At 46.6% G+C, this 17538-nt stretch overlaps 1 protein-coding gene across 2 annotated transcripts; it reads left to right on the forward strand.

Moving 5' to 3' along the window:
* Window positions 1-118: 118 nt before the first annotated feature.
* Window positions 119-6585, forward strand: Lag3 (lymphocyte activating 3). Of its 2 annotated transcripts, XM_027951235.2 has the most exons (8): window positions 123-512; window positions 818-965; window positions 1364-1668; window positions 2307-2570; window positions 3477-3752; window positions 5372-5611; window positions 5919-6046; window positions 6332-6585. In XM_027951235.2, exons 1-8 carry the CDS (start codon window positions 455-457, stop codon window positions 6518-6520), a joined length of 1608 nt encoding a protein of 535 aa, XP_027807036.1. In that variant the 5' UTR covers window positions 123-454; the 3' UTR covers window positions 6521-6585. The 2 variants fall into 2 exon arrangements, with proteins under 2 accessions (XP_027807037.1, XP_027807036.1); XM_027951236.2 differs by lacking the exon at window positions 5372-5611 and having other exon boundaries at window positions 119-512.
* The last annotated feature ends 10953 nt before the right edge of the window (window positions 6586-17538 follow it).

Here is a 17538-nt window from a genome sequence, read left to right on the forward strand (position 1 = left end):
AAACAAGGGGAGCGCTACCTCAGAGGTGGAGGGTGATGCTGCTGGGAATCAACCCCCTCAGACTTTCCACTGCAAAGCGAAACCATAAGCCCTGGGGTGTGGGGGGCGGGCAACGGGGAGGGTGGAGGGAAAGCAGAAGGACAGGGGCCAGGGCCCTGGGAGCAGTAGAACAACATCCCAGCTCAAGACAGCCACCTTGCCTCTGCTCTGCCCTCTGCTACTCACAGTCTGGTCCCTGGGGTGTACCACCCCTGCCTTATCTGGCCATCTTTCCCCTTGAAATTCAGCCTATTGGTCCTCCTTTCCAGGCCTCCCTCTTGGTGGTTTCCTTTCCTCTAGATTTCCTCCCTCTACCTTTCTCCTTGTAGAATTTCTCTTCTATTCCTCAGACCCCCACTCCCTTTTCTGACCTCCTTTTTTTGGAGGGTTCAGCTCAGCCCAGGCCATAGGGGAGATGTGGGAGGCTCAGTTCCTGGGTTTGCTGCTTCTGCAACTGCTGTGGGTGGCTCCAGGTAAGGTGGGGATGGGGGGAAGTTTGACCTCCCGACCAACAAGAGGGGGCCAGCAGGGAGCTCTCCATGGCTTGAAAGATCCTGAGGTCCTTAGCTCTGTGGTGGAGTCTTCTAATGCCTTTCTTGAGCAAGTCTTTGCACTCCCAGAGCTTCTCTTCAGTCTCTCCCTTGGCAGAGAAGAGGCAGAAAGAAACCCAAGCCCTTCCTCTATCCTGTTTCTCATTTGGGAAACATTGAGGTCCTTCTGTACTCTTAAGTCTCTTGGCTCATGGCCTCTCCCATTGGCCTCTCTTTTGCTTCTCCAGCGGAGGCTCCAGACCCTGGGAAAGAGGTCCTGGTGGTATGGGCTCAGGAGGGGACTCCTGCCCACCTTCCTTGCAGACTTACAATCCCCTTCCAAAATCCTGGTCTTCTTCGGAGAGGAGTTGTCACCTGGCAGCATCAACCAGACAGGTATGTACTCCAAACATGGGCAACAGAACCTCCCAATCTAGCACTAATGGTATCCAGACATAGCTCAACATCCAAACCAGTCTGGTTCCTTCCTCTGAGATGTCACTCCCTCTGAAGCCAGTGACAGCCTCCCCTTTCCTCATGCACCCCTTCTACCCTTCCTCTGCAGGCTGCTTTCCTACATCTGCATTCCAGAGTATGTAACCTCTCCATTAGTGGATGGTGCTGGCCCAACAGGAAAGGGGATGGGGTTGGTGTGTGAGTGTGTTGGGGAGTGCTTTGGAAGTCAAGAGATCTCTTGGGGGCGGGCTTCCTCTACCTCAAAGCGTTTTTGGACTGTATCTTCTCCGGGACTTCTTAACCCCTAATTTCTCAATTTCATTATTTCTCTTGCCCAGTGACCCGCCTGCTCCCACCCTAAGCCGTCCCTTGTCTAAAAGCTTCGCCTCTGTGGTGCCCTCGCCCCGGGGCATGGGGCCCCAACGCTACACCTTGCTGAGTGTGGCTCCAGGAGGCCTGCGCAGCGGGAGGCTGCCCCTGCAGCCCCGCTTCCAGCTGGAGGAACGTGGCCTCCAGCGTGGGGACTTCTCACTGTGGCTGCGTCCTGTTCTGCTCTCCGACGCTGGCGAGTACCACGCTGCAGTGCGCCTCAAGGACCGCACCCTAGCCTGCCGGCTCCGTCTACGTGTGGGCCAGGCCTCTAGTAGGTGGGGCGGGACGAGGGAGAGCCGTGGGGGAGGTGGTCCCCCATTCCCCGCTGTTGCTCCCGAGGCAGGAAGGGCTGCGGTAGAGGCTGTGCCCTAGGCCCTGCCTGAGGGCCTCCAGAAGGGTACAGGAAGCAGCGGGAACTTGATTGATGAGTGAAAGTTGCCCCAGGAGAAGCACGTGTAATGCAGGGAGGGCCCTTTGGAGAGATTGTGTCACCCCTGGAGCCCCCCTCTCTTTGCCCACCCACAGTAGGACTGCCCTGGCGGAGGTGGGGAGGCACCTATTCTGCAGAGAGAGGGTAGAGCATGGGGCCACAGTGATTCATTTCAGATATGTTTGGAATGGAGGGGCTTCATGGGCATCCTCAGGCAAGATCCAGAGAAAGAGAAGGGAAAGCGATGCCTAGTAAACTGGGGGCAGGGGATAATGGAAAGAAATCAAGGACTCTTAGTGATCCACATTAAAACTCCTCCAGGTGCTAGCTACTGAGCTGGAGGGGAGTAGAGGTTGGGGGGGAGGGGAGAAGGTAAATCTAAAACAAGATCCCTGTTTCTGGGAGCTTCTGGCTTGGTTAGGCCCTTAGGTTGGAATATGTTTCCGTTGGGGCTGATCAAGTCTTCTTTCTCCTTGCAGTGACTGCTAGCCCCACAGGATCTCTCAGGACCTCAGATTGGGTCATTTTGAACTGCTCTTTCAGTCGTCCTGACCGCCCAGCTTCTGTGCGCTGGTTCCGGGGCCAAAGCCAAGTCCCTGTCCAGAAGTCCCCCCATCACCATTTAGCTGAAAGCTTCCTCTTTCTGCCCCAAGTCAGCCCCTTGGACTCTGGGACCTGGGGATGTATCATTACCTACAGTGATGGCTTTAACGTCTCCGTCATGTACAACCTCACTGTTCTGGGTAACTACTCTAATCTGCCTTTACCCTTGACCACTACCCCTTCCTACCCCACCCACATTCCACCCCCCCCCACCCCCCTGACTCATGGGTCCCAAAACTAGTTTCTCAGCAGTTGGTATCACTTCTGATTGCTCTGGGCCTACATGCCTGACCCCTTTCTTCTCTGGCAACCTTTAAAAAATTTATTTATTGCAGCATTGGGGATCGAACCCTAGTCTCCTGCATGCCACTGAGTTGCATCCCCAGCCCCATGTGGCAGCCTTTTAACTGCCAGTTCCCCTTCTAGCTTTTCTCTTGGCCATCAGCCTCATTTGCCAACCTTTGGTTTCCTGCTTGCCCAACTTACTTTTTCTGGATCTCACTCCCCATATGTTACTGGGGATAGAACTCAGCATCACTTTACCCTTGATCTATATCCCCAGCTACCTACCCTCTTTTTTTTTTTTTTTTTTTAATTTTGAGACAGAGTCAAGCTAAGTGGCCTATGCTGGCCTCAAACTTGGCCTTGAACTTGTAATCCTCTTGCCTTAGCTTCGGAAATTATTGGGCTTAATGGCATGTACCACCATGTTAGAATCACTTTCTGGATTTCTGAGATGTCACTCCCTCTGAAGCCAGTGACAGCCTCCCCTTTCCTCATGCACCCCTTCTACCCTTCCTAAATTCATCCACCTTACTTTTTCCTTAGCCCTCTTCTTAGCCCAATCTCCCTGCCCGCCCCCCTCACCTTTTTTTGTTTGTGGTACTGGAAATTGAACTTAGGGCCTAGCAAGTGCTTTACCACTGATCTGCATCCCCAGCCCCAATGTCACTCCTCTGCCTCCCTTCCCTACAATTGCAGCATTCCCATCCCACTACACTGGAACATTCCCCTTGGCTTAACTTTGGGTTTCCTTCTCTCTCCAGGCCTTGAGCCCTCAGTGCCCTTGACAGTGTATGCTGGAGCAGGTTCAAGGGCTGAGCTTCCTTGCCACCTGCCTCCTGGTGTGGGAACCCAGTCTTCCCTCATTGCCAAGTGGTCCCCTCCTGGGGAAGGCCCTGACCTCCTGGTGGCTGGAGACAATGGCAACTTCACTCTTCATCTAGAGGCTGTGAGCCTGGCCCAGGCTGGGACCTACACCTGCCACATCCACCTACAGGGGCAGCAGCTGAGTGCTACCATCACTTTGGCAGTCATCACAGGTTAGCCCCAGGTGGGAAAGGAGTAGTTCTCATCCCAGGGGAGCAGGGACTGGGAGAAGGGCTGGTCAAATACTGCAAATCCACTCCATGATGCCAGGATCACAAGTTGTGGCTTCTTTATTCATCCCCTTCATAAAGAACCGAAACTGAAAATCTCCCCATTGAGTCACAAAATAAATGTTCCATTGTTCTCTAAGGGACTCCCCTGGTCTGAACTGGTGGGAGGGTCTGAGAAGTTCCGAGAGGTGACAAAAGCTTGAATGATTCAAAGTAGGTAGAATATATTTCTAGAATTCTTTTTGCTTTGGGGCTAGGGCTCTGGTTAAAGTTTCAGGAAGTTGCCTGGATTTGGAAGGAGTTAATAAATCAGCCCCTTGGTCAGCAAATATTTACTGAGCAAGGGTTTTTTAAGACAGTATAAAACAAACAGAAAAAAAAAGCATTCAAAAAATATGTTAATTGATTGGTAGCTATTAGCCATGACATTTTAGCAACATCTGCAGTAGTTACCTGTCACCTGTTACTGTTTAGTAACAGTAGCACCACATAGTAGGTGCTTAATAATGCATATTGGTTGCAAAAATAAATGAATACACTAATAAATAATATGCCTCCTCAGAGTCAATTCCAAATATCTACCTGCTTTGAGAATTTCTACAGTCCTCAGCCTCATCCTGAACCCCATTATTGTCTTATGCCAATTCACTTTCTCACTTAGACTGTCATTAACTCCATTGGAATTCCACTCATCCTAACCCTGGAGTCCTCCTTCCTCACGTCCAGTCAGTCACCAAAGCCCACCTATTCCTTCTGTCCAGTGTCTTCTTTTAGGCCAACCATTTTATGTGCAACAACTCAATTGGAGGGATATTGTTACCTCCATTTTATATTTTGTTTTGTTTTTGGGGTGCTGGGGATTGAACCCAGGGCCTTGAGCATGTGACGCAGGCTCTCTACCAGCTGAGCTGTAAACCCAGCCCACCCCCATTTTATGGAGAAGGAATGTTCTCAAAGTCACACAGCGGGGACATGCCAGACTCATTGTCTAAACTCAGGTGTCTGTGTCATCAAATCTTACCTCCCCCATATGCCATACTCAGACAGGTCAAGGCCCTTCACCATTTGTCTGCTCCAAATATCCTGTACAGCTTTGAGAATGCTCTGTCTCTCAACCACTGGGTCAGTTCACTGTCTTCTAAACTTTCAGAAAGGGGGATAAGTTCATTCAGAGGTACCACAAAGGCAGTGGGCACTGATGTGAGTCAAATCACAGAAGGGGGACTATTGCAAGGCATATTGGGAGCCAAGTTACCTGATTGATATTGATGGTGTGAGCATTTCAGGAGAAAGTAATATAAAAGAATCTGAAATAATATTGCTTATGTGGCCTTTAGTGCCAGTTTGAGTTTGAACATGTTCTAAAGGCAATAGGGAATCTGGAATGTTACTGAGCAAGGGGAAATCTGACCAAGCATTGTCAAGATTAATTTGACTATGACCCCTAACCTTCTTCCCAGCCTTGCCCTACCAGAGCCCTGGTGAAAGCAGGGTGACTGAGAATCTGTGGTATTATAACCAGGTCAGGACCCCAAGAGATCTCCTCTAATTTTTTTTTTCAGTGACTCCTAAACTCTTTGGGTTACCTGGCTCCCTGGGGAAACTGCTGTGTGAGGTGACTCCAGCATCAGGATATGAGCGTTTTGTATGGAACCCCATGGACAGGAGGTCCAGGAGTACCCCAGGACCCTGGTTGGAGATGCAAGAGGCCAGGCTCCTTTCCCAATCCTGGCAATGCCAACTTTACCAAGGAGAGAGGCTTCTCGGAGCAGTGGTGTACATCCCAGAGCTGTCTTCAACAGGTCTAAGGCCCCAAAATGCCATGGCCCCAACTCAAAAGCAAATCATCTTGATCACCCTTCCAGAACTCCTCCTGCCACTCCCCATCCCCAGCTCTTTTCTTTCAATATCTCTCCAATTGAGTTGTTGTTCTAGTCAGGGACCTGACCTCAAGTCCAGGCCTAACCCATTGCTCCTACTAATTAGTGGAACCATCCTGGACAAGTTCCTGAAACTCTCTGGACCTTATTGCATCTGTAAAGTATGAGAGAGTGGCACAATGTCCATGTTATCCCTGACCCTATTCCTAATTCTGTGTTTTGTCTATAGGTGCCCAACGCTCTGGGAGAGCTCCAGTTACCCTCAAGGCAGGCCATCTCTCTCTCCTCATCCTTGGTGCCCTCTCATTGCTCCTTTTGGTGACTGGAGCCCTTGGCTTTCACCGTTGGAGAAGACAGGTGAGCCAGGGATACTCACCCCACTGGCTTCCTCTCTCAATTTCCTCAGAATGCTATCTGGCACCTGTCTCAGGGAAGATGATCAAAATGGATCCTGAATTTGTCATCAGCCCTCCATCTTCCTTCATAAGTTTCCACAGGGACCTACTTATACCTGGGAAGCTTGAAGGGGCTGAGAGAAGGCCCTGAACCAGATGGAGAAGGCAGAGGACTGGGGAAAAAATAGAAGGACTCAGTGTCCTTCCTATTCCTTTTCCCTTTATCATTCTCCATCTCTTCTCTCAGTGGAGGCCCAGAAGATTTTCTGCCTTAGAGCATGGGATTCACCCTCCTCAGTCTCAAAGCAAAATAGAGGAGCCTGGGCAAGAACCAGAGATGGAGCTGGAGCCAGAGACACAGCCGGAGCTGGAGCCACAGCAGGAGCCAGAGCCTGAACTGGAGCTGGAGTCAGAGCTGGAGCCAAGGCACCTCTGACCTGGGGCTGAGGCAATCGGCAGATCTCAGCAGCTCAGACCAAATAAATCCCCTGTCAGCAGCAAGCCTGAGTCTGGCTCTTTCTTGTCCAGTGAAGGTTCCAATCTCTCCCCAGCCTCTAGAGGCCTCTAGAGGCTCCCTTCTCCCACCCCAGCCAGCCTCCTAACCTATTTTCTCCAGCCAATCTCCCTCATCTTCCCCTTTTCTGTTTCTGACCGCTGTGTTTCTTCCTTGGTCTCTCTCTTGTTCTCTCTCCTGGGTAATCATCTTTCTAAAGCTCCAAAAAGCCCTCTCTTACCTCTATAGCCCCCTCCTCCGTCCTTCCGCCCACATTGTGCTGGCTGCCCTAAAATTCCTTTAGATTTTTGTGCCTCTGGCCCACCCCATGCTCAGCTGCATTTCAGTACTTGCTCTAGGCCCCCTGGCTGCAGCAGAGGAGCGCGCGGCCACAGGCACGTATGCGCGCTCGCGCGCGCGCACACACACTCGCACACACACGCACGCACGCACGAGCACACACAGGAACCCTGCCGTGTCAAGCCCTCCAGGAGGAGAGCGGGTCTCTCACAACCTTTCTAGGCAGTTGGCTGAAGTTCCTACCTCTGCCCCACCCCCACATACCTTAGCCCTGGCCACTTTTCTAGTCCCAGGCATGAGAACACACTGCCACCCAGTGGTCACTGCTTGTTACACCCCACAGGAGGTCACTGGGCCGACTATGAGAGTTCACACTGCAGTGAATAAAGCAGGGCACAGATCAACAGGGTGTGCAGGCACTGCTTTGTGGTATGCATATTCTCTGTACACCCAACAGCTCTCGCATGTCCTACACACCTTGCAGGAGAGGAACCGAACTGCTTGTTTTAGGAGATACAGCCCTGACCCTTGCAGAGTTATCATGCAAGTTTGACAAAGGGGAGGAAAAACAGCATCTAGGCAACTGGCTGTTGCTGAAGCTGTGAGAGTAAGGAGCCCTGGCTTCTCATTCTGGTTCTGCTGATGTGACTGTCACCAATCTCCTAGAGCCTCAGTTTTCTCACCTATTAAATGGGATAATGGCTGGGTGCTGTCACGTGTCTGTAGCCCCAGCTACGGAGGAGGCTAAGACAGCCGGATTGCTTAAGTCCAGGAGTTTGGGGCCAGCTTGGGCAACATAGTGAGACTTATCTCAAAAAGAAAAATAAAAGGGATAATGATAACAACCCACCAAAATGGGTTGTGAATATGGAATAATAAAAGAACTTTGAAAACTGTGAAGTGCTCTTCATATGCAATGTACTTGTCTGAATTTCTATTATTGAATGAAGGAAAAAGTGGGCCTGTTCTGGTTATGCCAATAATGATATTGAAGACCCCCATGCCCATTTGCGCTCCTCTCTGTCTTTCTTGGAGAGATCCTCTGGACCATATAGTTGGCCTTTTTAACATAGCACACTGGGCCTCAGCCCATGGCATATCGTCTCACCATTTGTAATGGGTAGAGGCCCTAAATTTTGGTTGCAGACAGCTCTGTCTATCAGGGAACTTTAGCCCTCTACAGGAGAACAAAATATTGAAAGCAAATCGTGGGGAGCCTGCAGGAGTGGGAGGTACATAGTGGCATATGCACTGCTGTTGACAAACTGCCTTTTTGGTTGTTGCTCTGAACCTGTATGCCATGTGCAAAGTGACATGAAGGGACAAATAATGAGGTTGAAGACTGTCTCTGTGGAGATAGGAGATACAATAACCACAGACTTGGGGACGGAGAATGGAGAGAGTGACACCATCGTTCTGTGTGAAGCCTTAGGGAAAGGGGTCCACCCCCGGAAGCCTGAATAATGAATCATTTGAGGTAGTCTGATGTTTTGAGCCTCAAGATGGTGGTGGTGATTCTTGTTTTGCCTCAGGTGGAGAAACAGCTGCACAGAGAGGAGGAAGTTGTAGCACTTGCCAGGGATGATCACACTAAAACAAAGTCCTGAGGGCTTCTTTGAAAGTCTCCAGAGCATCATTCCCACCACCTGCTGTGGGGTTGGGGGAGCTGCTGAGGACATTCCACAGCTCTGCCACAGGACCCTATTCTCTACAGCCTTAGTGGAAGCCCCATGCTTTCACAGGGCAGTGGTTTCCTGGAAAGTTCTGTGGGTGGCTTTTTTCCTTTCTACTATATAACATTCTATGCCCTTTGGGCTTATGAGAGGAATCATCAAAGACTCGCTGGGGCTCATGCAGGGACTTCCCCATGCTCTTTCATGAAGGGACAGAAGCGGAGTGCTGGACCACCTTGTTGCTCCACCTCCCAGAAAGAGAAAATAAAGGGCGGAAGGAAGAGGGGGCCCGAGGGCTTGTGCATACAATGTTTCTCCTGAGGCCTCTCCTAGAGAGTGACATCCCTGACTCTTCCATCTTCTCCCTACAAAACCCCACTCTCCAGCCAGGAGGATAATCTCCAGCTCTTTGGGGGGCCTCCTAAGGCCTCCAGAGAGAAGAGTTAATTCATTTGGCATTTCCTTTCTTTTTTAACTGGAGTGTTGAGGATTGAACCCAGGGCCTCATGTATGCTATGCTAGACACATGGTCTACCACTGCGCTACACCACACAGACCAGGATTTCTGTAAACCAGTGTTCTGGAAGGGAGGCCTGGACAGGAAGAGACATTAGGAGTTAAGGAGCTCAAGTGCTTCAGTGGGAGAATGGGTGGGGAATCATCTCAGGTCCTTAAGTAGAAAGGGAGTGTATTAGTTATCTATTGTCAAATTACCCCAAAACTTAATAATTCAAAAGAATAAACATTATCTCACACAGTCAGGAATCAGGAGTGGCTTAGTTGAGTAATTTCAGTAATGGGTCTCTCATGAGATTACTGCCAAGATGTGGCCAAGCCAGTGGTCATCTGAAGGCTTGATGGGGTTAGAATATCTGCCTACAAAAAGGTTCACTCAGGTGGCTGAGGGCCAGAGGCCTCAAAGTCTTCCCACACAGCCTCTCATGACATAGCAACTGGCTTCCTCCTGAGGGATAGAGTGGACAAGATGAAAGTTACCACTTTCTCATCACTTATTCCTTTATTTATTTATTTTGGTACCAGGGATTGAACTCAGGTGTGCTTAACCACTGAACAACATCCTCAGCCCTTTTTATTTTTTATTTTTAGTTCAGGTCTCAGTAAGTTGCTCAGGCCACAGGTCTAATTGCACAAAGTACTGTCAGTGGTAAAGACTGACAGGGCCTCACTAAGTTGCTGAGGCTGGTCTCAAACTTGAGATCCTCCTGTCTCAGCCCCCCAACTGGTTGGAATTAAAGGTATGTGTCACAACACTCAAGCTCATCGTGTAATTTTTTTTTTTTTTTTTTTTTGGTACTGAGGATGGAGCCCAGAACCTGGCCCATGCAAGGCAAAGGCTCTACCCCTGAGCTTCATCATTTTGTTTTATCCTAAGTTGTCCAGAATGGCCTGAAAGTTGGAATTCTCCTGCCTCCTAAGCAGCATGTGCCACCATTCCCAGCTATCCCCAGTCTTTTCATGGACTGGACAGCCTCCTCCATTGTCTACTATTCACATGTTCTGGCAGTAAACAGAGGTACAAGAACTTGGCAAGCCAAGTGTGTCTGGCAGGAAGCAGTATTTTGTGCAGTCAGACTTTTGCCAGTGTCTATCCTGCCCCTGAACTGGTCTCAGCTCCATGGGACAGGGCAGGAGTCTAGGCAGGCCCAGAAATTGCCCTGCCCTACATCCTCCATCAGTCAGAAGTGTTAGGGTTCTGCTATTCTTCTACAAAGAAGAAGAGCAAAGGGCTTAGGTTTCTCTGTTCAGGCCCACCACAAAATGGAGTTCCTCCTTTGAAGGGAATGGGGTTGGGGTGGGACAGGTTTTATTTATTCCACTCTGAGGCTGACAGTTTCTCCAGGGGCTGCAGGTGTCAGCTGGCTGAGCCCAGGCTGGGCTCTGAGATGTGACAGTTCTAACCTTCCATGGGGTGGGGGAAGCCCAGGCACTATACTTTGAGAGTTGCAGAAAGTGGTCATGGAGGCCAGACACAGTGGCACATGGTTATAAATCCAGCTGCTTGGAAGGTTGAGGTAGGAAGATGTCAAACTGGAGATTAATCAGGGCAATTTAGAGAACCATAACTGAAGAAAAAAACAGAAAGGAGAAAAAATTATGAAACTTGGGAGAATGTGGGTAGGGGGACGTGGGTTGGCCCTGCTAGACTCTGCCTCCCAGGGAATAGCTTCTGCAACCCTTCTCCACCTCCTAGTCCCAACTCCAGCCCCTTTGCAGAGTGTGTCAGTGCAGTTGCAGATGACCCTGGTAAGGAGGTCACCGAAGGCTGCACCTGGTTCCCCCAACCTCCCTACTCTGCTGCTACCTTTTGCGTTCTCCGATAAACTGTTTTCTGCACTCTGTAGCCTCCCACCATGCTGGAGTCCCTTTGCTTACCATTTTCTTCTTTCTCTTCTTGGCCTACTCCCCCTCCTCCAGCCTGAAGACACAGAATACATACAGCAAAAAAATAGCTCTTCACCAGACCACGGGAAAGCCCCATGCTCCATGCTTACCATCATGTAATGGGGCAGATTGTTAAACTTTAGTTACATCCATGAAATGAGAATAGCAATATTACCAAAAGAAGTTTGTTGTGCAAAAGTGTATGTTAAGGGTGGGGATATAGCTCAGTTGGTAGAGTGCCTGACTTGCATGCACCACCAAAAAAAAAAAAAAAATAAATAAATGGAAAAAAAATGTATGTTAGAGTGCATTTTTAAAAAATCTTATTTATTTATTTATTTATTTATTTTTGCAGTGCTGGGGATCAAACTCAAGGCCTCATATATGCTAAGCAAGTGCTCTACCACTGAGGTACACCCCCAGTATTATTTTTTAACTAGTATATAAAAACATAAAAATTGTATACATTAGTGATGTTACGATACATGTTTGCATGATGTAATGCTTAAAGCAGGTTAAACATATCCATCATTCCCCATAAGTGGGGAAAACTTTCTTTTTTTTTTTTGAAAATTTTTTTAATATTTATTTTTTTTAGTTTTCGGCGGACACAACATCTTTGTATGTGGTGCTGAGGATTGAACCCGGGCTGCACGCATGCCAGGCGAGCGCACTACCACTTGAGCCACATCCCCAGCCCCAGGAAAACTTTCAAAATCCTTTTTTTCTAGCGTCTTTAAGTGTACAGTTCATTATTGTTCTCTATAGTCACCCTACTGTGCAATAGCACACCAGGATTACTCTTCCTAACTGTAACTTGTACTCATTGATCAACCTTTCTTATCCCTTCCTCAGCCCTACTCTCCCAGCTTCTGATAACCACCATTCTATTCTTAACTTCTTCTTATTATTAGGATTAAATCCTGGGCCTTGCACATTATGAACTAGTGCTCTACCTCTGAGCTATAACCTCAATGTAAATGTTTAGATTCCATATTGAAAGTGTTTTAAAAATGGGAAAATGGGGGCTGGGGTTGTGGCTCAGCAGTAGAGCACTTGCCTTGCATGTGTGAGACACTGGGTTCAATCCTCAGCACCACATAAGTAAATAAATTAAATAAAGGTATTGTGTTACGTACAATTAAAAAAGAAATTTTTTAAAATGGGAAAAGGTTCTATAGAGGTGAGGATATGGTGATACTAAGTCTCAGAAGCCCCAGATGAGGCCAATGGCTTCAACCCACTCTCTTGCTATGGGAAAAGACTTCTCTTAGCCATAATTTTCACCTTTCTTTGTTTTTTCCCACATTTTCAAAATTGTTGCGTTATAGTTGTACATATTGATGGGATTTGTTGTTACATAGTCATGCATGCACACAATATAACTATATAATTTGGCCAATGTCACTCTCCTGCATTTCCCCATTCCGTTCCCACCTCCCATTTGCTTTTCTGAGTGCAGAGGAGAGGCAAATGTGATGAGGGGCACAATCCAGGGACTGGAATCCAAATAGATAAATTCAAATCCCAGTTCTACCAGTTATGGTTACAAGCTCTATGACCTTCAGCAATTTGTTTTCTTTTTCCTTTTATTTTTTCAATGTTGGAGATCCAATCTGGGGCCTTATAAATGTTAGTCAAGCAACCTACCATTGAGCTACACCCAAGTTCCAAGTTTTTTGAGTGTAGTACTGGTGATTGGATGTAGGAATGTAGGGGTACTCTATCACTGAGCTACATTCCCAGCCCATTTTTACTTTATTTATTTATTTATTTATTTATTTGAGTCAGGGTCTAAGTTGCTTAGGGCCTCGATAAATTGCTGAGGCTGTTCTTGAATTTGTGATCCTCCTGCCTCAGCCTCCTAAGTGGTTGGGATCATAGGCATGTACTGCCATGCCCAACTTTTTTTTTTTCATGCCCAACTTTTTTTACTTTATTTTGAGTCCGTGTCTCCTGCTAAGTTGCTCAGGTTGGCCCTAAATTTGCAATCCTCCTCCTCAGCCTCCCAAGTTTTTAGAATTATGAACTCTTTGTGTCACAGTTTTCCCATCTGTATGGTCTGGAAAATGATATCTATGCCCTATTACTTTTGTGGGATTAAATAAAATATATAACCACACAAAGAATAACACAGCTAAATGTTCATTATGAACTTGCGCTCTCTCTCTCTCTCTCTCTTCCTTTTTTTTTTTTTTTTTTCCTCTTTGGAAAGCCTGAAGGGTAAGCCAGATTCTTGGAGTCTGTTGACTCCTAGGAACCCATCTGCATAGACAATTGCAGAAGATACAGACACAGAGCTGGAAGGCTTTTACAAGTCCACCATAGGTTGCAAACTGGTGGATCTGAAGCTAGAGCCAGCCCTGGGAAAGCTTTGTTTGAAGTGCTCAGTGTTAAAACAAGATTAAATTCATTGCCAACATTAAAATGAGGAGATACTATATGAAGGTCTGGTTTTCCATTTTCTATACAAATTTTGATAGAGCTGGCAACTCTGGGTTCACATTTTGGTATTACTTCAACTTTGGTATTACTTGACTGGGGCTACATAGGTGGCAGCTGCAATTATTAGATGAGGTGGTATTCTTCAGTTTGTCTCAGTCCCTACCCTCCCTCTTGTTTATAGTAATGAACCTCCTTTGTTTGTCTTTTTCTTTCTTTCTTTTTTTTTAACCCAGGGGTGCTTAACCACTGAGGCACATCCCAGCCCTTTTTAAAAACAATTTATTTAAAGACATGATCTCACTGAGTTGCTCAATACCTCACTAAATTGCTGAGGCTGACTTTGAACTCGCCATCCTCCTGTTCTAGCCTCAGGAGCCACTGGGATTGTAGGCGTACATCATCATGCCTGGCTTTTTTTTTCGTTTTTTTTTTTTTCTCCTTTTTCTTTGGCAGTACTGGGAACCAAACCTAGGGACTCACTCATGCCAGGTGAGGGCTGAGCTTAAACCCTCAGCCCGAGCCAGCTTTTTAAATTTATATTACCTGGCTCCTGAAGTTGATTATACTGTGACCTCTGCTAAGGTAGTCTTTATTCATTCCTTCAAGAAGTATTCAAGGGGCTGAGGTTGTGGCTCAGGGGTAGAGCACTCGCCTAGCACATGCAAAGTGCTGGGTTCGTTCCTCAGCGCCACATAAAAATAAAAAAAAATAAAGGTATTGTGTCCAACTACAACTAAAAAAATTTAAAAAAAAAAGTATTCAATAGCCAGGAACTGAGGGAGAATGAGGAGTGTTCAATGAGTGCCAAACTTTAGTTGGGAAAGATGAAAAAGTTCCAGAGATAGATGGTGGTGATGATTGCACAAACATGTTGATAAGAGAAAAATTCTAGGATGTCCCAAATTTAATTTAAAGGGTCAGAGAATGGAGGGCAGGAGAGATAAGGGAAGTTGATCAGTTAACAGCTCTGCTACCAAATCAACAACAACAAGGTCAATTTCACATTCTGAATGCGTATTAAAACCTTGACTCAAACCCCAGGTGACCCACCAGTTGGGCCATCGAATCCTGCTTATAAATCCAGCCAACCCAGAAGCAACAAGTTAGGATTCCTCCTTATGGACTATCTTCTTATCCCAAAACTCTCCCTGTATCACATTATCCTGCCAGTCTTATCTATAGCCAGGGTGAATAATCCTAATAACTCAGGAGGCTGAGGCAAGAGGATCACAAGGTTGATTGAGATCAGCCTTGCCAACTTAGAGACCCTGTCTCAAAATAAAAATAAAAACGAGCTGGGGCTATATAGCTCAGTGATAGAGTGCCCCTGGGTTAAATCTCCAGTACCTAAAAAGAAAGAAAGGGAGAAAGAGAAAGAGAGAGAGAGGAAAAAAAGCATTTAATAAGTACTGAGCATCTACCAGGTGGCCAAGCTGCTTTGCTAGTTTGCTGAGGGTAGAGTGCAAAGGGACATACAGTTACTATGATCTTGTTTAGTGAGATAGACACTAAACAGTGAGTCATTCCATTTGAGTGGACAAGTACTAAGAAGGGAGAAGCACTAGGTACTGAGAGATCTTATCATAAAGGAAACGCATTCCAGTCAAGGAAATTTGGTAGCCTTCTCAAACTTTGGAAGTCATGATCATAGAAGTTACAGGGATTTAAACAAACCCAGATCCTGGGGCTAGGGTATGGCATGGTGCTTCCTCATCTCTGAAACACCTGCCTTCAAACTTCTTTCATGTGGGAAATAAATTACAGTCTCATTTGAACTTCTACAATTATTGTTATATTTTTTATACCAGGGATTGAACTTAGGGACACTTAACCACTGGGCCACATCCAGCTCTTTTTAAATTTTTTTTAGAGACAGGATCTCTCTAAGTTACTTGGGGCCTTACTAAGTTGCTGAGGTTGGCTTTGAACTCAAGATACTCCTGTCTCAGCCTTCCTGGTAGCTGGAGTTACAGGCACATGTCACCACTACCAGCTTCATTTTGATTTTCTTTCACTTGTAGTGGAACCCAAACTCACAATGATTACAATACACTTCTCTCAGTTGAAATAAGGCTTCCTTGTGATAAGCTCTCCCAGTACTCTGGGCTTCTCCCTTTGTAGCACTTGGCTACTCATAATGAAATAATTCATTGTTTAGTGTTCATGTCAGAAGCCAGAGCTTGGGTGAAAATATCTGTTATACCCAACATCACATCCCCAGCATCTAGCAGAGTTCTTTGCACTGGGAGACACTTAACACTTGTTCAATATATGAACGAACGATTGGAGAGGTTTAGACTAGAGCAGAGGACACAAACTTAAACGCCTACAGGAGGCTGCTAGGTAATGTAAATGAGGGAAGACTGGCTGTAAGCTATAGGACTGGTATTCCTATTCTGCCCAGCCTTCAAGGAGAAAGCCTTAGGAAGGGATATCCATAGTTGGCTTCTTTCTTTCTTTTCTTTTTTCTTAGTTGTAGTTGGACACAACACTTTTATTTCACTTGCTTATTTTTGTATGTGGTGCTGAGGATTGAACCCAGGGTCTCTACCGCTGAGCCACAACCCCAGCCCCCATAGTTGGCTTCTTTCAAGGAACAACCCAGAGGTTGCACCTAATATTTTTCTTTCTTTCTTTTTTTTTTTTTCTGGTACTGGGGTTTGTGGGAGGTCAACCTTACATGTAACTGAGTTACACTCCCCGGCTGGGTGCTGAGGCTCTCAGTCACAGAAATGTGGCACCCTTCTTGGGTGCGAGGGTCGGTGTCTCGTGCATGGGTGTGCCTTCCTACAGCCCCATGGGTGAAGCTATGCTCACCTGTTCCTTTGTAATATAACCCCTTTCCCTGTTTAGGATAGAATCTTCCATGGAAGTGCCTTGTATGTGTTCCCTTCTCTTACTGTGCCCTTGGGTGTGGCCTACCCAGGTGTCATTCAACCTGCTGATAGTGGACATTATGAAGACACTCAGCCCCCTGAAACCTGACCCCTTGCCTCATTTAAATAAATTCTCCTCAATAAAAGGGGTCAGTGTGTGCTCTCACTCTCTCTCTTCCTGTGGACCCTTAAGGTCAGAGGAGCCGTCAGAGCGACCCCAAAGAAAAAGGTATTTGTGTCTCTTGTGTGGTTATTTCGTGTAGCCCAGTTAGCCCAGTTTAACTGGAGTGACCCCTGAGCCTTTTAGTCTCGAGAACAGAAACCCGGCAGGGGATTGAACCCAGGGGCATTTAATCACTGAGCTATATCCCAGGCCTTTTTTAATTTTTTATTTTGAGACAGGGTCTTGCTAAGTTGCCCAGGCTGGCCTTGAATTTGCAATCTTGCTGCCTCAGCCTCCCAAGTCACTGGGATTATAGGTATGTGACACGACGCATGGCCTAACGCTTTCATTTATATTTATTAATGAAAATAAGTTATTTGGTCACCTCCCTGCTGCAAGGGAAGCTGGGAAATATCTATTAATTCTATGTATCTAAAGCTGGGCATGGTGGTGCATGCCTGTAGTCCCAGCTACTATGGAGGCCAAGGCAGGAAAATCACTCAAGCCTAGGGAATTGAGAACAGCTGGGCAGTATAGCAAGACCTCTTTACAAAAAAAGTATTTATTTATTTATTTTTGTTGGGCACAGTGGTGTATGCCTATAATTCCAGAGGCCTGGGAGACTAAGACAGAAGGATTGTGAGTTGAAAGCCAGCTTCGCAATTTAGCAAGGCTCTAAGCAACTTAGCAAGACTCTGTATCCAAATAAAATATAAAACTAAGCTGGGGATGTGGCTCAGGGGTTAAGCATCCCTGAGTTCAATGTTCAATCCCTGATACCAAAAAAAAAAAAAAAAATATATATATATATATATATATATATATATATATATATATATATGAGGTCAGCTAAAAATGAGGGCTCTATTACAAGGGAAGGAGAAAACAGACTTGGGGGACAAGGGGACAAGTGAAGTGATAGCTAAAACCTGAAGAATGAATAAAAATTACATGGAGTCCTCATTCTCAAAGTGTAAGTGTGGTGGCCTATTGACTTCTGGGAGATCCTGATACCTTTCAGGGTATCTTCAAGTTCAAACTATTTTTATAAAAGTGACTGGCTATTCTTTGTAATTGTGTTGACATCATAATGATGTTGCA

The sequence above is a fragment of the Marmota flaviventris genome, chromosome 3, assembly GCF_047511675.1.
Source record: "Marmota flaviventris isolate mMarFla1 chromosome 3, mMarFla1.hap1, whole genome shotgun sequence".
Taxonomy (NCBI): Eukaryota; Metazoa; Chordata; class Mammalia; order Rodentia; family Sciuridae; genus Marmota; species Marmota flaviventris.